This window comes from Callorhinus ursinus, unplaced genomic scaffold (genome assembly GCF_003265705.2).
Source record: "Callorhinus ursinus isolate GAN/ISIS: 27379988/994484 unplaced genomic scaffold, GSC_fseal_2.0 scaffold17, whole genome shotgun sequence".
NCBI classification, from domain to species: Eukaryota; Metazoa; Chordata; class Mammalia; order Carnivora; family Otariidae; genus Callorhinus; species Callorhinus ursinus.
In genome coordinates this window covers 35,769,489-35,790,915 of record NW_027397079.1, presented here as the reverse complement: position 1 = coordinate 35,790,915, position 21,427 = coordinate 35,769,489, and the positions used below count along the sequence as shown (strand labels likewise).

At 39.5% G+C, this 21,427-nt stretch overlaps 2 protein-coding genes across 3 annotated transcripts in view; one reads left to right on the top strand and one right to left on the bottom strand.

Moving 5' to 3' along the window:
• ADAM9 (ADAM metallopeptidase domain 9) overlaps window positions 1-13,807 on the bottom strand; it is a 156,911-nt gene extending 143,104 nt beyond the window's left edge. Inside the window, exons 1-3 of the mRNA XM_025885930.2 lie at window positions 13,493-13,807; window positions 3,976-4,073; window positions 1,211-1,269 (exon numbers count right to left, since the gene is read on the bottom strand). Coding sequence (XP_025741715.2) covers window positions 1,211-1,269; window positions 3,976-4,073; window positions 13,493-13,586 — 251 coding nt within the window. The 5' untranslated portion in view covers window positions 13,587-13,807. The remainder of the gene's footprint in view (window positions 1-1,210; window positions 1,270-3,975; window positions 4,074-13,492) is intronic.
• A 301-nt stretch (window positions 13,808-14,108) lies between these two features.
• On the top strand, window positions 14,109-21,385 carry TM2D2 (TM2 domain containing 2). 2 transcript variants are annotated; one of them, XM_025885928.2, is made up of 4 exons: window positions 14,109-14,441; window positions 15,248-15,335; window positions 17,599-17,714; window positions 18,876-21,385. In XM_025885928.2, exons 1-4 carry the CDS (start codon window positions 14,215-14,217, stop codon window positions 19,087-19,089), a joined length of 645 nt encoding a protein of 214 aa, XP_025741713.1. In that variant the 5' UTR covers window positions 14,109-14,214; the 3' UTR covers window positions 19,090-21,385. The 2 variants fall into 2 exon arrangements, with proteins under 2 accessions (XP_025741713.1, XP_025741714.1); XM_025885929.2 differs by lacking the exon at window positions 18,876-21,385 and adding an exon at window positions 18,708-18,850.
• The last annotated feature ends 42 nt before the right edge of the window (window positions 21,386-21,427 follow it).

Here is a 21,427-nt window from a genome sequence, read left to right as displayed (position 1 = left end):
CATGTGAAGAGATTAAAAGGGAGAGGTGAGAGACTACTCTTGTGTCCTGAATATCTGTGTCCCTCCCCTCTCCCCACTCTCAACCCCTGAAGAAAAATTCCTATGTGAAAGCCTCACAGCCAGTGTGGCTATTTTTGGAAATGGAGATACTAAGAAAGTAATTACGGTTAAATAAGGTCATAAGGGTGAGGTCCTGAACTGACAGGATTGGTGTCCCTATTAGAAGAGACACCAGAGAGCTTGCTCTTTCCCCCAACCCCCACCTGCCCCATACCAAGGAGGCCATGGGAGCACAGCATGAGAAGATGGCCATCTGCAACTCAAGGGGAGAGCCCTCTCCAGACACCAGCCCAACTGGCCCCTTGATCTTGGACTTCTGGTCTCCAGAACTGTGAGAAAATAAACTTCCTTTTTTTTTTTTTTTTTAAAGTCTATGGTATTTTGTTACGACAGCACTAGCAGACTGATATAACTATTAAAGACTTTTTTACCCCTGCTCAGTTGTTCCTTGGGCTGATCACAACTAAAAAGTTTTCTCCTGAAATACAACTTTCTTTAGCTTTAATTTAATTTTCCCTTGCTCTAATGTCAATGGAAACCAAAAATAGTAAGACTTTTTCCACACTGCTACTCTTGCTATTCTCACCTTTTTATCAATCCACTAAACAACATCTAACTAAATAGACTATTTAAATATACTATTTAAAATATACTATCTTTAGGGGCACCTGGGTGGCTCAGTTGTTAAACGTCTGCCTTCAGCTCAGGTCATGATCCCAGGGTCCTGGGATCAAGCCCCGCATTGGGCTCCCTGCTCTGCAGGAAGCTTGCTACTCCCTCTCCCACTCCCCCTGCTTGTGTTCCTGCTCTCGCTGTATCTCTCTCTGTCAAATAAATAAATAAAATGTTTAAAAAAAATATATATATATACTATCTTTAAAAACATACTATTTTGGGGGCGCCTGGGTGGCTCAGTTGGTTGAGCGACTGCCTTCGGCTCAGGTCATGATCTCAGGGTCCTGGGACCGAGTCCTGCATCGGGCTCCCTGCTCAGCAGAGAGTCTGCTTCTCCCTCTGACCTCTGACCCTCCTCCCTCTCATGTGCTCTCTCTACCATTGTCTCTCTCTCAATAAATAAATAAAAATCCTTAAAAAAAATTCTTAAAAAAATACTATTTTTTAAACCAAAAGCCAAAATAAAATTTCTTACTTGTTCCTTTCCAAGTGAATAATATGCTCTTTTCCTTCAGCCTGAATGATATAAGACACCTAAATGCACAGAGAAAAAAAAAAAGAAAACAATAAAACACCATCTTATAAATTACTTTTCAACAGGTATTTATAAGACGCTGGAAATTCCATCCTGAATTAAAATAATTTGGCACCGACTGAAATTGTTTTACAGAACCTTATAACTGCTCCTAAATAATAAAAAGATACCCTAATCATCCCTACCTTCCTTTAATAACCTATTGTGGGAAATCACCTGCACATCCATCTAAACTCTCTTTAAATTCATTTATAATTCAGCTGTAACTTTGGGAATTATTTCTATTAAGTCTGGCCATGTATTACCTACAGTGTAAAGTAGTTCTTCCTTTTGTTTAACTGAAATGAATTTGTTAGTTTCAAGAGATTATCTCTAGTTCTAGTTACCCAAAAGTTGAAACTCATACACTCATGATTTTATATTGTCACACAGTTTACCACATTTCATCACTTCTGAAACACATTTTTTCCCCTCAAATGAACACCTCTGAAATCAGGATGCATCAAAGGCACAGCAGTCTAACTGGTAGTACTCTTTCTTTCCTAATTAGTGGTCTATTAAACAATAGTGTGCCTTACAATTGACAGCATCTGAGTCAATGAACTGAGATAAGGTAACCTGCACTTACACATCCTCAAGTTCATGGGACTCTCTTCTCTACCTCAAATAACTTCCCCAGCAACTCACCAGTTCATCCGTTAAAAAAAGAGAAGTGCTTAATGGGATCGCTAGAGCCATGAGATTCCACTTTGCCTTAACTCTTTGACCAAAGAGAAAAGTCACAGAGGGACTCAACAAATAATATTATCAGAAGTGTCCTCTTATTTTCCTTACTGTTTCTGGATGCTAACATTTTGCCAAGAAATAGCATGATCCCCTCTTCTAGGGCTCATCAATAGCCCATTTCTAGGGCCTAGACCAAGTTACAGCTCTTGGCACTCTACTTCCACAACGTGAGTGCGAACCTGTGATCTACCTCAATCTCAACTTAGTCATCAAAAATGCCAAGCTCCTAGGTACAAACTTCCAGCAACAAAAAAAATAAGACAATGGAGATGAAAAGTACAGCATAGAGAATACAGTCAGTAAGACGGTAGTAACACTGTTTGGTGACAGATGGTGAATTCACTTATCATGGTGAGCACTGAATCATGTATAGAATTGTTGAGTCATTAAACTGTACACCTGACACTAATATAACACTGTATGTTAATTACACGTCAATAAGAAAAGAATCAAAACTAAAAATAAAAGAAAGTAAGAAACAACAACAAAAATTCCAAGCTCCTTCCATCATCACAGTTTGGGCATGTGCTGTTCTGTCATTTCTGCTCTTGGCAGATATAAAAACACCACTGTCCTATCATCTGAGAAAAATTCTGAAGAGTCTGAGAATTGTTTCATAATACTATATTGCTTCCCCAAATATCTGCCTGGATTGCTCATTCCCCTGCTTCTGGTCTTTACTCAAGGGCTGACTTCTCAGGAGGGCTTTCCCAGGCTGCCCTATTAAAAAATACAAACCCTCTTACCCCACCCCTACCCTCACTTCTGGCACTCGCTATCCACCTTCCTGGTATAATTTCTCAAGAGCACATATTACCACCTTAAGTAATCTACATTATTAATCTATATTATTTCTTTGTTTACTATCTCCTCCCCCTCATCCCGCTAGAATGGAAGCTCCATAAGAACATGAATTTTGTCTGTTTTGTTCACTGCTATATCTCCAGTGACCAAACAGTGCTTCTACTTCTCCAAATATTTATCAGGGCATACGAATGACATTTATTATGATCACAAGTACCTATGTGTGCAGTACTGATGTAGAAATCAGAGACACAATAAAGTGGAAAGCATAGTCCCTGTGCTAAATGAAGAAACAGAGAAAAATAATGAAGCAAGTACACAATTCTATCCTAAGGCAAAACATAAACAAATGGTAGAAGGTCCAGTTCAAAACAAAAGGAAGGAAGAATTGTAAATTGTAGGGCCATTTATTCCTTACTTAATAGAGAAGAACTACAGTTGAATGACCTACCCAGCTAGAGGTAGTACTCAGAGGGCAGGCTAAAACTAAAAGCTCCTGACTCTAAACTCCAGTGTTTTATTTATAAGGCCCAGTCCCTGCACAATGTACAAGGTGCCTTCTACTTATGAATACACCAGCGATTCAGACATAATAAGCTAAACTCTATCCTTCATTATCTGTTACTGTTAAATTATAGTAAAGTTAGATTATACTACAGTAAAATTGAAGAGTTTGCAAAATCAATTGAATTCCAAACTTATTACTTCTGAACTTTACAGTAGGAGAAAATAGTATAAAAGATAATTTTTGTGCATTGGTTACCCCGTTAACAGCATAACATTTCTTCTGATATGGAGATAAAACTCACTTTTGAGTAAACATCCCATATATGAAATATATACACGTAACATACTACTATTCTCCAGAATCTGTGAAGATACAGTATGAAGTATTCTACCTACCACGAACTAAGAGATTAATTCTTATTATTATGAAAAGAACACTGTAACCATCACCAGTGAGAAAAGGGTTAGAAATCTGTATCAGCATCCTACCCTGGTCATAGAATTTTATTTGTTTCATTCTGTTATGTTTCAAGTTGACCCTTTGTCTTTCAAAAAAAAAAAAAAAGGTAAAATTTAAATACATACATACTTCTCAAGAGATAACTTGCCTGTTTTGAATAGGGCCTAGGGGCTTCTCTTCGTTCTCTAGTTAATCTCCAAGGAGTTATAATTTCATAAGAAGAGAGATGTGAGGTCTGTTGAAAACCTACAGAAAAAGGAATCATAAATATTAGATAACAAGTGAACATGCAAAACTAAATAGTACCAAAACGTAATGGAAATCAAAAGCTGAATGTTCAAGTCACAGAAAAATCACGTGACATTCACATATATGTGTGTATTTACCTATATATTATATATATTATATATATACATAATTTTACACAAAAACTAGCAATATACTTGGTAAGTATGAAAGGGAAAAATATATTTCCTTAAAAAGGATGTAAGTCTTCACAGTGTATACACAGCAATCATTTTCAAACAATTTTTTGCTGTAAACCTTATTAACCCTTTTTCTTAAAAGAAATCTGAAGGTATACACACAAGGAAAAAAAATAGAAGTGCTTTGGTGGGGAAATGGAGGGAAGGCATCTGGAGCCTAGCATCATTCACTCATCTACCATTTTTCACCCTGACCCAACATGAATGATATCCCCTGATATGGTATTGGAATACTTATGAAACAGATAAGGACAATTAGAGGGAAAAGTTAGTTTCAATGCCTGATGGGTTAACTCTAATAAATACACACTTAAAAATGTAGCAGTTATCTCAAATTATATTACTGCCATCAATGTGTCCTAAAAACAAAAACTCACTTCTGATAAAATGTATTAACAGTGAAGAACTCAAAACAATCATGCAGACTTACTCCCAATTACAATCCTGTTCAGTTTACTGTACAGTGGAATCATACCTAAGTGGAGCTTGGGTTCCAAAGTCATCACCAGAGCAAAATCTGAGTATAATCAAAACTGCCCAAGGAAATCCCTTAGGAAGACACCCCTTATTGGAGTCTGATACAAAGTCTCTCAATACACCCAACACACTATCTTCCAGCATCATTAGTCAGGGCATCTCAATTTTTTCAGTGAATTTGATGAAGTAGATGGTCACCACCAAAGGACCATGGATGAAAATTCCGTATCTCTATACGTCTGTATATATCTAAACCACATTCAGTATGAGGAGGCTTAAGACTAGCAAACACAGAAAGACTGAGGGAAGAACAGACATTTTTCATTCAGTGGATCTATTCCATTGTGATAACTCCTTCAAACAAGTTTGGTACATTTACTTATGATATTTACATGTTTACTTATGATACTTTATAGTCTCATATATATGTGATATGATATTTCATAAATGCTATATTGCAGAGTTGATTAAAGTGAAAATTAAGTCTCTCCCTTCATCCCACTCCCTTTAGGTGACTACTTTAAAAAATAATTATTTCATTATAGAAAATTTTAAACATACGTAACAGCAGAGAGAATAATGAACTCACAGGCACCCATTACCCAACTTCAATATAATTTCACATGTATCTCCGCCCTCAAACATACACTATTTTGATACAAATCCTAGATATCATATAATTTTGTTCATGAATATTCTGAATGAATCTCTAAGACATAAGGACTTTAAAAAAGAAACCTTATCCACCATATGGTTATTACACATAAAAAATTAACAATAATTTTACAGGATCATCAAAATTTTCCCTGATTGTTTCAGAATGTTTTTTTCCATTGATTTGTTGAATTAGGATCCAAACAGGTCCACACATTTATAAGGCTCTTTAACTTATGGAAGTCCTTTCTTCCCCCACCCTCTTTTGGGCATTTATTTGTGAAAGAAATTCCACTTAATGAAATTATTTCATACATTGATCCACTGAGTGAAAAATGTGTCTGTTCTTCCCTCAGTCTTTCTGTTTGTGTATTCTAGTCTTAAGCTTTCTCATACTGAACGTGTTTAGATATATATAGACATACAGAGATACGGAGCCTTGAGATAAGGACTTGCAACTTACTTCCTGCACCCCTCGATGTCTGTATTGTTTGAATTTGTTTTTACAATGAGTAATTCATAATCCCTGTATTACTTTTGAAATTATAAGGGGGAAAAGAGTATTTGTTCAATAAAAAGGCGTAATCTATTTAAAGTACTGAGTATCTAACATCTCCCAAAGCTCCTGCCTTTTCATCAGCCTTACTAACCTCACACCTACAAGACTCCATTGTTTCTTATCTGGTCTCTCTACTCCCACTCTCTCCTTTGGATCCAACCTGGGTGCTCATTCACTCATTAAGTTTTATGCCCCTCAGATTTCTCAAATACAGATTAAAATGAAGCATTTACAGCGAACTTTCTCCAAGATATCACTGTATATAAAAATGTCTATAATCTTGTCTAGTTTGGGACTTTAAAAGATACAACAGGAAAACAAATTGTATCCTATCCAATACAATACATATCATACTAACAGTTTTCAAACTCTTTACCCACCTTTAAACCCCTTATGTCTTTATAATATGGTATATAATGCTATCTAAAGATGGCTTCAAGTCACTACATAAAAACACCAGAAATGGACTCCAATACTCACAGTAAAGTGACCATGGGCTAATCCAAAGCATATTTATGACCTACTATAATAAAATATCACTCAGATATTTGGAGTTGTTAATTGGGAAACCATGTCAAAAGAAATCCATGGCCCACAGATGCAGGCTTCACTAGAGAGAAATATCCTTAATCCTACATTAACTGAGGTACAGGACTACTTCCTCACCCAGAATAAATCTTTCAATGACCTTTGTTGTTTTCAAATTCCTAAAAATACAAGTTTCAATATTACCCTAATTTCACTCTGGATGATGATAATCTGTTCAACTACTAGGACAGGGACCCGGGAAGTGAGGTTATGGAACCAGACTCGGGCTCTCTGGGCAATAGAAATTGGTAAGAAGCCAAACAGGAATTTTTTTTTTTTTAAGATTTTATGTATTTATTTGACAGAGAGAGACAGCAAGAGAGGGAACACAAGCAGGGGGAGTGGGAGAGGGAGAAGCAGGCTCCCCAAGGAGCAGGGAGCCCGATGCGGGGCTCGATCCCAGGACCCTGGGACCATGACCTGAGCCGAAGGCAGACGCTTAACGACTGAGCCACCCAGGCGCCCCCAAACAGGAATTTTCAAGCAAGGCTTTTATCAGGGGCTTCTGCGGGAGCAAAAGGCAGACTGCACAAAGCAAAGTGTCCTTGGGCTGGCTCCCTGAACAATGGCCAGGCAAAGTTTTTAAAGCAGCTGAGGTGGATAAGGAGTGACATATAAGCATGTAGGGGTGGGGAAATACAGGAAATTGGGCCCACAGACACAGTTGACAAACCATGCTTCATATACAGTATGTTTCATTTGCATGTTAAGTTTCCACCTCTGGGCATAATTTTTAGCATTACATTGAGGAGAAACGTCAGCGGAAAGTCAGAGCTGCGGTCCATTTGGCTCTGACTGGTCTGGTCTGGTTTTTGTAGAAGCACACCTGTTGTAAATTGGGTCCTGGAGCTTGTTTCCAGCTTGTGGCTTCTGGCTTCCTGATCACATACAGCCACCTACAAGCTGACTAGAGAAATGGGTTATTACCATTGGTGCTCTGCGGGGGCCCGATTTTTCTGCAAGTTCCTGTTCTGTCTCAGTGGTGCAAATAGTTGGCAGGAATAAAATTCTTTTAGCAGGTAATAGATTAGACACTCTGTGTGACAAAAAGTAAATCATTGTATACATTTATTTGCAACTTCCTGTGACTCGAGAATTATTTCACACTAAAAAGTTTTTTAAGTAAATCATTACAGGCAAGGATATATACGCTAACAGGTTCAGGGAACTGTTAACACTAGAAGCTAAACAATAAAAAAAAAAAACTCAAGTTTTTTTCATTACAACTCAGAAGAAACATCACAAAGAAAAAGAAACGTCTCAGAAAAGAGAACTACAATTGGGCAGGCAGATATTAAAGAGCTTTCAATTTGAAACAGGTTAAATGACTTTATTTTTTTTTTTTTTGTCAGTCTGAAGCTATGGATCTTTCTGTGAGACTGTTAGCAAAGAGTAACAATCTAATATAGGAAAACAAGATACAACATTCTTTCTGTCCTTCTCAATTTAAAGCATAATTCTTGTTAGGAAAAAAACAACACCACAATTAATCATTTATTTTTAACAAGACTTTCAAAATTATAGCACCCAAAAATAACTTCTGTATGTATAGCTGTTATTCCAATAGTGACTTCTTGGTTTTAAAATCCAAGGATCTTTCTGAGTGCCATAAGGAGTTCCAGAACATCATAAGAAATGTATATATTTTTTCCCAAATTCCTTTTTTTATTTTTTAATCCCAAATAGTAGCAACCTTCTCATGGGAACCAAAATAACATGTTTCCCATGTTACTATAAAGGAAGTGCATGCACATTATTTGTATAAAGCTTCAGCCTCAGCACTGCTGACAGAAAATTCTTTGCTGTCGGGGGCTACCTTGTGCAATGTAGGATGTTTAGTAGCATTCATGGCCTCTACCCACTAGATGCCAGAGGAACCATCAGTGTGACAACTAAAAATATCCCCCAGATGCCTTCTGGGGGCAAAACTACCTCCAGTTGAAAACCACTATAAGGATATAGTTCACAACGAAAATAAAAATCTTAACAATCAACTAGCAGAGGATACAAATTTGTTATTTTTGAATTTGACAGAATAAGCACACCATCAAAAATCACATTACTAGGAAACATGGGCTGAAGATAAAAATAAGAGCTGAAACATGAAACTTAAAGAGTCTTCAACTTAGTGAAAGAAAGGGAAGGGTGTTAGTTGTACTTCTTTATTCCTCTAACTCCTTAGATCTTTTTTTATGAACTGTGTTTTGAAGGGAGTCTAAGTATATGTTTCATAATAGTAACTGTAGTAGAGGGAAACAAGTTAAAAGAATTCTACTTAATTGCAAAGCAAACAAATGTGAACAAAAGTCATGGGCTTTTCTCCTTTCCTTCCTGCCTATTATGCAAACAGCAATCTTTAAATACTTTCACTATAGAAGATAAACCCTGGGTTCCACATAGAGCATGAATAAAATAATTTTGTTGCCCGAATTATTTCAAAAGAGAAATTATCATAATTAAATCTATAAAACCCTGTTACTTTGGGCCACGTATTTCCATTCCATTCACAAGGTCAACCCCAAATAAGTATATATCATATATTAATAACTATATTCAAAAATATTTATAATCTCAATTGCTGTCCTACCTTCTTACATTTTTTGAGTGTTATAATTTTTTTTTACAGTTACCCATCTTCACATTTAAAAAGAAACAGAGCTTTTGCTGTTGTTTGTTTTTAAGTGCCCTATGGGAAAACCAACAACCACTTATAAGAGTTAATGCCCTCGAGAACTTAAGTTCCTCTAGCAAGGAATGTCAGTTTCTTGAGACAAAGGACGATACCTTATAAGGACAATATAATTTATGCATCATGTGTTTCCTGCTCTGGTACAGTAAGTATTCGATGACTACGTGTTGAGTAAATGACTTCTTATCTTTACGGCCATTCGTAGTAGATCTCCTAACTGTTAATCACCATGTACAACCTGAATTAAGCTTTATTTTCATCATTAATATCTTTTATGCCAACTCTCCAGAAATCCATGTGGTCCACACATTTGTCATTTTAACGTGAATGCTCTATTTCATTGTATGGCTCTGCTATAGGCTGCTTAGCCACCCCTCTCGGGTAGCTGGGATCCCAGCTTCTACTCACAAAGGATTCTAATGTACCAGTGAAACCAATGGAGCAGCTCTCCAGGGGTCTACTTGCATAAGGGTTCTAAGGAGCTACTATAAAAGGAAGGGGGAATAAACCTCCTAAAACGAGTTAAACCATGAAAAATCTCATTAAAAGAAAAATGTGTCAATGGGAAAAAGGCACTTCGCATATACTGTCCTACAGTATAACATGTCTGGCGGTGGCATCATGTTTACTTCTTATAAACTAAGATACTCGAATTCTTATGTTACGATAAACATAAACAAATACAAAAACATACTGCATACTTAAAAACTGTCCAAATTAAGCGAGCTTCTCAGGTTTCCTAACTCATTCTTAAAAGGTCTGATTCAAGCAGTATCTCACACATGATCACTTCAGAAAAATGATTTGACTAAAATAACAATGTCACAAAATGAGAAATAAACTAGAATAATCTCTCCATATGCAAAAAAGATTGTACAATTCTAAGTGATACCAGGAGGACTAGATCTACTGATGAGGCAGTCCTACAGCACTGACTCAAAGGATAGCATAACTCCAAGACTCTGAGATATACTACATATCAAAACGAAAAAAATATCAGGAGGCTATCTATGTCATTATATCTGAGGTTGTGCATATTCCAGGAAAAAGTTTTCAGTCACTTAGAGGTTGCACCTTCGGAGAAACTCTATAGTAAACCAGGATTTTTAACAAAAACAAATATAAAGTCAACTTTGGTGAGATAAAATTTAAAATGCTTTTTGAAAATTGTCTGGAATCCAGCAACTTATTTTGTATATATTTCAATTATAGATGTTTTCTTTTTTACTTAAAAGTTGGAAAGCAAAACTACCTTTAAATTTAAAAGAGTGCGGGCGCCTGGGTGGCTCAGTTGGTTAAGCGACTGCCTTCGGCTCAGGTCATGATCCTGGAGTCCCTGGATCGAGTCCCGCATCGGGCTCCCTGCTCAGCAGGGAGTCTGCTTCTCCCTCTGACCCTCCCCCCCATCTCATGTGCTTTCTCTCTCATTCTCTCTGTCTCTCAAATAAATAAATAAAATCTTTTAAAAAATAAATAAATAAATAAATAAATAAATAAATTTAAAAGAGTGCTTTCTCCTTTACGGCAAAAACACAAAGATATCAAATTCAAATAATTTGCTGGCACCCAAAACAAAATTAGAATGGACTTTTCTTACTATGTAGTTTGTTTTATAGTGATTCACCATGAGTAAGCTTTAAAACTCAATGTTTTTAGAATGCTAGTCTTTAAAAAAGAAAAAAAAAATTCTAGCTCTGCATCATAATTACTACCTTAAAAAAGAAAACTGGAAAAGGTTTCATACCCAATTCCTTTGTTATGTTTTCACAATGATATAAAGTTACCTTTGTCAGCCTCTGTTTTTTGTTTTTTTTTTTTTAAGTTTACTGTAAGTGTCAGCCCTTTGGAATTTATACTGCATTTCCTCATTGACAGAGCGTTATAAATGGTAGTGAAGATCCTACCAAAACCTATTCAACTTCTAGTGTAACTAATGTGTGGGTGGTACTTACTGAGTCCTCAAATTCCTCCTCATTAACAGAAAATGTTTCACTGAATGTTTTAAACATCCTGTATTGCAAAAATTTAGTCAGCTGATTTTGGAGGAACATTCCCCTAGAGAAACATGAGTTGACTCACTGCTCACTATTATAAAAGCCTCTCAACTGGTCTCTCCCAGCCTCCAGTCTCTCCCTCCTGTATTGTCCTCCACTGCTTTGCCAGTTAACTTAATCACAAATCTAGTTATGTCATATTGTATTTGAAAAATCTTGTTGCCCAAAGAACTTCTTACAGGGTAAAGTACAAACCCCTTAGCATAGAAGGCTCTCCCCAGCGGTATTTCTTCCTTGCCTCCCTTTCATGTAGACCACCTGCAGATATTCTCTTCATTCCCTAACAAGTCATGTTCTTTTATCCCTCCACACTCTTGCAAAAACTTTTTTCTTAGAATGCACTCATATCCTTTGACCTGAACATTCCCTGTTGTAGATGAGTTCAAATAACACTTATAGTATAAACCTCCCCCAAGGTTTTATACATCTCCCAGAAAGACTTTGCACATTTGGTCACCCTATGCCCCTCCATAAGCATTAAGTAAGGTGTTTTACAGGAACTCGATAAATATTGACTAAATTTTGAAAGCATACCCACACTTAAATGAAGGATTGGCCATAAACTGTTAACGCTATGGTTAAAACCCATAAGGATATTCTAGGGCGGCGTGGGTGGCTCAGTCTGTTAAGCATCTGACTTTAGCTCAGGTCATCATCCCAGGGTCCTGGGATCCAGCCCTGATTGGGGCTCCCTGCTCTGCATGTAGTCCGCTTCTCCCTCTCTCTCTGCCCACCCCCCCCCCGTGCTCTCTCATGCTCTCTCTATAACAAAAAAATAAATAAAATCTTAAAATTAAAAAAAAAAAAATCCTAAGGATCTTCCATTCACCTATATGCAAGTATCCAATAATACATACATTAACATTAAAAACAGAGTCTTATTTGTATTTGCAAACAGAGAATCATGGATTACTAAAACTCCAAATGTATACTATACTTCACCTTATAGATTGGTAAATGTTAACCATCTATGAAAAGCACAGCAAAAACAGTGTCAACCAGAAAAGATATGGTGTCCTCCCAGTCAATGAACTTTCAGTATTTAGAGCTTCAAAATTCCGACTATGAGGCAAATTAACTTAATTGCAAAAAAAAAAGATACAAAAAAATGTAATTAGTTTCCTGAAGGTCAGCTGTCCTACATGGAAATCTTCCATCATCACCTATGAGCAACTCTCAAGGCAATCTTTAATAAAAACCCTCATTTTCCATCATACTTCACGGCTAATAAAGAAAATAAGAGCCATGCAAACAATAATTTAATGCAAAAGCCAAAATAAACGAAGCCGTTTCCAGAAAGAAGCTATAGAGTGTTAGCAATTTGTTTCCACTACGTTTGGGCATCTCCAGGATAAAAACCTTACATATTCAAGGCAGTTTCACAATTCAAAAGCAATCTCACATAAACGATTTAATTCTTACCACAATCCCGTGATTTAAACAGAGCAGGGATTATTTTTACGGATTTACGGTATTACGAACCCTGTAAAAATGCAGATAAAAGACTGTTTGGCTATAGAAACATAGCACTTCCCTTCCAAAAATAAGTACTCTTTACTGTAACAACAAAATGGCCCAAGACAAATGAGAAACCCCCTTTATTCCATCACTAAATTTAGTTCGGTGGACATACTAGAGACTCCGCTATTAAAATGAACGTCAAAATTTCAAATTATGATAACCTGGAGCAAAAGTTCCATCTCCCGGTCTCTTTCCAAGTGACATTAACTTCACAAGCAAAACCAAGCTCCATTTCTCAAAGCAGTTTAAACAAGAACACACCCTCGGCGCGCACTCAGACTCCAAGGCTTTCAGCCGACTCCCTAAGGTCTGAGTCGGTCCCAGAGAAGTCCCAAGAGAGTCTGGGGGACCCAGTTTTGAGCGAGATGGGGGTGGGGCGCACTGCAAAAGGCTCTGCCAAGCCGGAGACGGAGGAAAAGGGACCGGGCAGGAGGACACTGCCAAGAAGGGTTTGGGGCGCCAGACCCCGAGCCTCGGGTCCGAGCACTCTCCACACACAGCTGAAGCGGCTCCGCCTCCCGACCCCAGGTCCGGTCGCCAGCCAGGCCCCTCCGCTCCCAGGCACTATAGGGTAACTCGGGGCGTCCCAGCCCTAGGAAACAGAAATCTCAGAGGTCCCTGGGGGGGCGGACACCCACCTGGCCGAGCCCCACCGAGAACTGGGCCCATCAAGCCAAACAACAGCAGCCACTGGAGCCGGACCCCAAAGGGCGAGCCCGCGCCCGATCCCATCGCGGCAGATCCCGCAGGTTCCACTCAACACTCGGTCGCCTCTGCCTCCGCCTGCTCCATCATTTCCCAGCCCTGCCGGGGCCCCAGAGCTGGCCGGGATGCGCGCGCCCGAGACGAACACGCGCTCGGCACTGACGCAACTCGGCTCCTGTCCGAGCTCGCTCCCGACATCGCGCTCCCTACGCTGACGTAGAGAAAAATCCAGTCGCCGGCGGGAGAAGTGGATTTCTGTCCCGGCCGCTAAAACCCTCACTAGCCTGCCCCGCCCCTTCACACTCGCTGCCCCGCCCACTGTCAGTCACGCCCCGCCCCCTCTGCTCCCAGGCCCGCCTACTTTGGGCGTAGAAGGACCTGATTGGAGGAAGCACTGGGAGTAAAAGAAGGTGGAGCGCGAGACCCAGAAGCGGAATTAAGGAGCAGAAATGAAGGGCAGCCCCGCCCCCCTGCGCAGCCTTTCCTGATTGGCTTGCGGGCGTTGGGCGGAGCGTCGAGCTGCGCGCCCATTGGCTGCTTGGTGGCGAGGAGTGAGGCTCGGCGGAGAGGCCTGACCAGGCAGGGCTTCCTTGGGTCGGATGTGCCGGCCCGGCTTTGTGGTTGAGGTCGGGTCTCAGCCACTGGGCCCGGGAAGATGGTGCTAGGTGGTTGCCCGGTGAGTTACCTACTTCTGTGCGGCCAGGCGGCTTTGCTGCTGGGGAATCTACTTCTGCTGCACTGTGTCTCTCGGAGCCACTCGCACAACGCTACCGCCGAACCCGAGCTCACATCCGCTGGCGCCGCCCACCCAGAGGGCTCCGCCGGCGCTCCGAGCTGGGAATATGGCGACCCCCACTCTCCAGTCATCCTTTGCTCTTACCTGTAAGCTATCCAGTCGTCGAGGCGGAGTTGGAGATGGGGCCAGGGATATATGGGTGTTGGGATGGGGGAAGGGAGGCTGCTTTTTTTTTTTTTTTCAGACGCTCTCCACCTGAGGACCTGATAGTCAACACGCGGGAGGTAAATTTCATGACAGGTTTCTCACTCCTCTCACCCATGCAGGGGAAAACCTTGTGTGTCGGTGGTAGATCCTTTGGGATTCCAAAAGAGGAGAACTAGGGCGGAGTGACATCATATAGTCTCCGGAAGAAGGGTACGAGGTTGTGCCTTCTCTATCGTGCTTCCTTTAACGAAGGAGAATCCATCGTAGGTGCTAGTTAATGACGCACAAATAGAGTACATTACTTGTCCTTGCCTACAAGGCACTTTCTTGCAGTATCCTAACCGTTGCAGAACCAACGGTTCTGCATTTTTAACATCTCTTTTTAGTCAATGAGAAAAGGCGTTTGGGAAATGCAAAGAGAACTGGGAATCCTTTAGCTTCAATTTTGCTCCCATAGCCTTGTGGCTCTTTGCCTAGGAAAGGGAGAAAGCCATGGGAGAAGTAGAATCCATGTAGAAATAGAACCAGAAGCACTCCCCTTCCCCAATAAAAGGATCATTTGGATGCCTATTTGACCTGCTGTTCTTCAGTCTAACTGATAGCATCTCTTACCTTGGGGATCCGTCAGAATTAAACCCTAAGAAACTTGAAGAAATCTCTTGCCTGTTTTTATTATATACACGTAAACAGCCATTTGCAAAAACCATATGAGAATGATGGTCATGATCTTACTGGTGATTTACAGACCTGATGAATTTATAGAATGTGACGACCCAGTGGATCATGTTGGAAATGCAACTGCATCCCAGGAACTCGGTTATGGTTGTCTCAAGGTGGGTTTTTATTTTGTTTTATAAGCAAACTCTTCCATAGAGAAATAGTACTGACTAAATGCTGTTACAAAAAAGTATAAGGGGTATGAAGTTACCTATTTGTAGACTTCATTAGAATGACTTACTGGAAATTTCCAGCATGGACAGCATCAGTGATTGAACAAGACATTTCGTTTCCTCAGGAAGAAGCAATGTCTGTCCCAAAACTACCCAGGTGCACAGACCAACCTGTCTTTGGTTCTTTGGGCTGAGACTGACTGATTTAAAGCTATTATGTCACCTCCTCATTATTCTTCAAGCGTGCACTTTCCTAAAAGAACAAAAGAAAGGCTTATGCACTTTCTAAAACCAATATTGGATTGAGCTGTATCTTTGTTACACATGCATCTGGGGCAAAGCTCCTTTTGCCAATGATCTTTCTTTTCACAAGGCAAGCGGTTTCCACCATGTCCTTAGGAAATAGACGGGGTCTATTAATATCTGCCTTTGTAGGAGGTTATAGTAGTCAAGGAGAAGCCTTTGGTAACAATGGCCTCTTGGAATGGAAAAAAGCCATTCAGTTCCATTAATAACATCCCAGTTAGTCTTCCCAAAACCAGTGAAGTTCATGTACCTCCTCCTCATGCTGCATAATGCAATTCAAGATTCAATCAGGTGTAAGAGAGTTATGGGAAAATATGGTTTGTACTAAATCAGAGACAGGAATAAACCTGAAAGTAGTAAGACCAAAAAGGCAACTCTTACTGCAGTCATGTGTAAAGAAATATTTTCGGGGCGCCTGGGTGGCTCAGTCATTAAGCGTCTGCCTTCGGCTTAGGTCATGATCCCAGGATCCTGGGATCAAGCCCCATATCAGGCTCCCTGCTCAGCGGGAAGCCTACTTCTCCCTCTCCCCCTCCCCCTGCTTGTGTTCCCTCTCTCGCTGTGTCTCACTCTGTCAAATAAATAAAATCTTTATAAAAAAGTATATATATATTTTCAATACAATGAGATTTTGTTCTGTTGATAATTATCAAAGAAGCTTTTGAAGGTTTGAGTTAGCATTGTATAGAGATCACTTACTTTTGCCCGTTTTATTTTTTTTTTAAAGATTTATTTATTCATTTGAGAGAGAGAGCAAGGCGGGAGGGGGGGCAGAGGGAGAGAATTTCAAGCAAACTCCCTGCTGAGTGTGGAGCATGGATGAAGGGCTTGATCCCATGACCCCGAGACCACAACCTGAGCCGAAATCAAGAGACAGATGCTCAACCAAATGAGCCGCCAGGTGCCCCTACTTTTGCCCATTATAATTAAAAACTGAGTTGATCCTGTCAGGCCACTCGAACTGCCACTTTCCCCAGAAGTCCTAGAGGACCAGTACTCAGGCACCTGAATCCCAGGGGAGGTATGATTTCCAACTCCCTTTCCTTTGAGGAATGCACCAATGAAAATAATAGTGAAGTACTTAATAAGGTACCAGTGGAGAATGTACAGTTGTGCTTTCTCTGCTAGAATTCAGTTACATAAATGGTAAGAGGTCCTGTTCTGAAATTTTTTTTTTGAAATTTTTTTAATGTTTATTTATTTGACAGAAAGACAGCGAGAGAGAGAACACAAGCAGGGGGAGTGGGAGAGGGAGAAGCAGGCTTCCCGCCAAGCAGGGAGCCCGATGTGGGGCTCAATCCCAGGACCCTGGGATCAGGGCCTGAGCCAAAGGCAGATGCTTAACGACTGAGCCACCCAGGCGCCCCTGTTCTGAAATTTTTTGCTGAAATTTAAACTTATACAGAAATGTACTATAGCTATCTGATAATCACACATTCACAAACTAAGAAAAGTTCTGAGTCAGATGATATTCTGAGGTCTTTTCCTAATTATATTCATTTGTAATATATATAAGACAACCTCTAATACACATTGACGTTTTAAATACCCATTCCCAAATGCTCAATAATGTGCTCTTTCCTGTAAATATAGAATAATTAAAACATTGTGTACATCTATTCTAAGTGGCATTTAATGAAACTGATTATAAATTTTTTCACTATATTAAAGAAGCTAGTCACAAAGAAGAAAAAGTTTATTTAAAACAACATACAATTAGGGTGGAATAATTTAAAATCACTTGAATCACTGAATTCCTTGCTCTTGAACACAGCTTTACCCCAACTTTGTTAGTATAATTATTGTCCTAAGTCACCTCTTATTAATGAATATAAAGATCTATTTTGTGTAACTTGCTTTGGTGAGTTTGGGTTGTTTTGTTTTGGTTGTTACACCACAGTTTGGTGGGCAGGCCTACAGTGACGTGGAACACACTTCTGTCCAGTGCCGGGCCCTCGATGGGATTGAGTGTGCCAGTCCTAGGACCTTCCTACGGGAAAATAAACCTTGTATAAAGTAAGTGTTACTTTGAATGGGGTAGTTGGTACTTGGATAGAGGTAGAACTCTTTTCCTTGTCATCTCATGATGTGACTTTTTCTTTATCTTAAGTGTTAAAGGGGCAACATGATTACTACTGTGCATAATCCATGGACAGGGGCGATGTGGTTATAAACAGAAAGGACACTGGACTTAAGATCCTAGAGGCCATTAGTTCTAAATGTCTCTTTCATCAACTAGCTAAGTGCCTGTGGAAGCCCAGAGACTCTGTCCCTCACCTACAAAATAAAGGAGTTGGACCAGTTGCTCTAGCTCCAAAATTCCTATGATAGACATAAATCCTGTAAAAATAGCCTTAATATTTAAGGAATAAAGGCTTTATTTTATTTTTTTTTAAGATTTTATTTATTTGTCAGAGAGCACAAGTGGGGAGTGGCAGGCAGAGGGAGAAGCAGGCTCCCCGCTGAGCAGGGAGCCCACTGAGGGACTCAATCCCAGGACTCTGGGATCAAGACCTGAGTGGAAGGCAGACACTTAACTGACTGAGCCACACAGGCGTCCCAGAGGAATAAAGGTTTTATGAAAAGTGTGGCTCTCTCTTCTGGAAAATAAGTTTATCTTAAAGAATTAGGGTCATTTCTGTAAATTTTGCTGGAAGGCACCGAATGTATTTATATCAGTTGCTAATGGAGAATCTGTGGTGTTTAGTGACGATATTGGAGCCGTTGCAATGCAGTGTTATCGCAGTATGTAAGACCTAAGTCCTTATTGAAGAAACCTCATTTTTAGTTGCCACAAAACAGAGGGTATATGGAGATCAGTGTTCATCTGAGGAAAGACGACGACATTTCCTTAGAGAACTGCATTCAGATGTGCAGCCTCAGGAAAGGAGCCTGAGTCGGGGAGGGATGTGGGCCCAGACTCTACTCCGCCCAGGATGCCTACAGAGCATATGTGCTTGATTATTTCTTGTCCAATCCAACTATTTTTTTCCTTTCTTTATGTCCTAGGTAGTACTCTTTTGAGAGCCCAGGCCAATTCTAGATTTTCTTTTTGGGGAGGATAAGAGGCCACAGAAGGACTGCTGCACCATCTTTTCGCTTATGTTTAATTCATTAGTCACTAAGTGTTTTAATTTTCATGGGGTAAACATCTTCCTTCTCATTCCTTCTGTCTAGATATACGGGACACTACTTCATAACCACTTTACTCTACTCCTTCTTCCTGGGATGTTTCGGAGTGGACCGTTTCTGTCTGGGACACACTGGCACAGCAGTAGGGAAGCTGTTGACACTTGGAGGACTTGGGATTTGGTGGTTTGTTGACCTTATTTTGCTTATTACTGGAGGGCTGATGCCAAGTGATGGCAGCAATTGGTGCACTGTTTACTAAAAAGAGCTGTTGTCATGGCCCAGAGAGGCATATCTTCCTACAGGCTCAATACTCTTCCTTGATAGCAGACCTGGTTATTACTTTCCATCCCTGGAGGGAATCAGTTTGGTTAGGAAGTTTCTTCGGACTCTGGGTTTTCAACCCAAATTTTACCTTGCAGACTAGAAATGACAAGCAAACAGTGTTTGGGAATCAAGTGTGTACCTTTCCTCACATACAAAATATAAAGGCTAGTGACTAACTTAGTAAGTTGCAGAGGGGTTTCCATACTGTATTTCTGTACATTGCTGTATCGTCAATACTTTGGAGCAAGTGGACCCAACAAGATGAGCAAAGTGAATATTTTTAGCCTTGTGCCTTTTGTGACCCTGAATCTTCATGCAGAGGAGATCTGAAGCTGAACCAGTGAAAATCTTCAGCAGAAGTGAAATGGCCGTGGATTTTAATACACACTGAAATTCTGACTTTCTGAATTTAAATTGTCGAATAAATTTTGCCAACCTGGAATGCTGTTTGTTATTTAAAATAAGTAAAGTGAGACTCAAAATTCTGTGTTTTGCTAAAAGCTAGGCATTTGAAATGAACCATTCTACTAATAAACCCTATTGTTACATCATTATTATGCTCCAGAGGCAGTATATGCAGTACAATAATTTCTTCATTTCAATTATATTTTGAAAGCCCAACAATAATCAGATATGTCTGGGTTAAGCTATCCTCTTGGTTATCCTATCTAAAAATTAATTATTTACTAGTTCAGAGAGCCTATGTTGTAGGCTGGTAAAAAAGATCTACAACTGACTATAAAACTATTCACAATTATGTTAGATAAGTTGTAAAGCCTCGTACCTTTGGGGGGGGGAAAAAAAACAGATCCTTACTTAAAGGACAGAATTACTGAGTATTGGGTGGAGTCAGGATGTGATTTATGGGGGCAAAAAGAAAACATTCGTTCAAAATAAACATGGTACCAGAAGCTCTCGCTGTGGACTACCAGAGTCCAGTGTCAGGAAAAAGAGACAGCCAAGCTTTTGCATTCCCAAATCACTGGGAATAAAAGGAAATGTTCTGAATTATAAGTTCGGAGAAACTTAGTTCCCATCCTTTGTAATTTAAGTAAAAGGAGGACTTTACAGACAAGTCGAACTAAGAGCCCGATATTCGGGATAAATTCTAGAAACAATCAAGGTAGAACTACTCAAATGTTAGTCTCCTAATAGTTGACCTAAAGAACCAAGAATCACAGTTAAATTAACACTGGATATGCTCTATCATTATGAAGCAGCTTTTCTAAAAGTTTCAGCTTTATTATCCCTGATTATTATGATTACTGTTCTTATATTATTAAATGGCTGGTGAATGTGTAAAAATTAAAACAGATTATTCTGTCTTGAAAATTCTGTATCACATTGAACTTAACCTTGTTTGTAACAGTAATAATTGGTAGATTCTTATTCATAATGTCTGTACTATAAGTATATAGTATTTTTTAAATTGTTGGCGGTCGTAAAGAAACCGGACCCCCTCCCCAGGAAAAAATGCACATAAAGTTTTGCATAGAATTTAAGGAGATGCCATATTTAAAAAAAAAAAAATCCTAACTTGTAAGAAAAATCTGGAAAACAAATTAAAATCTTAGCGAAGAAAATAAGATACTACTCTAAGCCACAAATCCTGCCTCATCTCATACTTGCCAAAAAAAATCTCCTTCAGGATATTCACAAACCCCATCAAAAGCATTTTCTTTAAAAATACCAACACTTTGGCAGCTTTCAGACTCAAAATCACTAATGTTGGCAAGAGGATGAGCATGGGTAAGAAGGTCAATTCTGTAAGTTACTGAAGGATCTGTCCTATAAAAGAAACCTCCCAGTCAGAAAGCTTTTGGAGACCACTGCCAGGGTGATCATGAGAATCTAGTATTTCTCCGTGACAATCTGCAGTTGTCAGTTTGAATTTGACTTACAAACCATGCTCATCCTCCGCATCTACCAACCCTGGCCAAATGTGGTATAACCTCAAAAACTGATTGAGAAAGGCAGTGTTAATGAAAAATTGGATTTCCTTTGCACTTTGGATTCAGGTTGTTTCTTCATATTTGGTAGGTTTATTCGTGTGTGTGTGTGTGTGTGTGTGTGTGTGTGTGTGTGTGTACACACGTTTGTGTTAAATCCAGTTTGTGGCTATAGAGAAGTTTTAAAATCCACAAGTGTCCTTCTGTCTAGATTAAATTAGAAACTGTGCTTGTTTTTCAGTTGTTTCCTGTGTTGAAATAAAATGTTATCAGCTTCCCAGACTTCCTGGCACCATGTCCTTCACTTGCTTTAGTAAGGCTTCT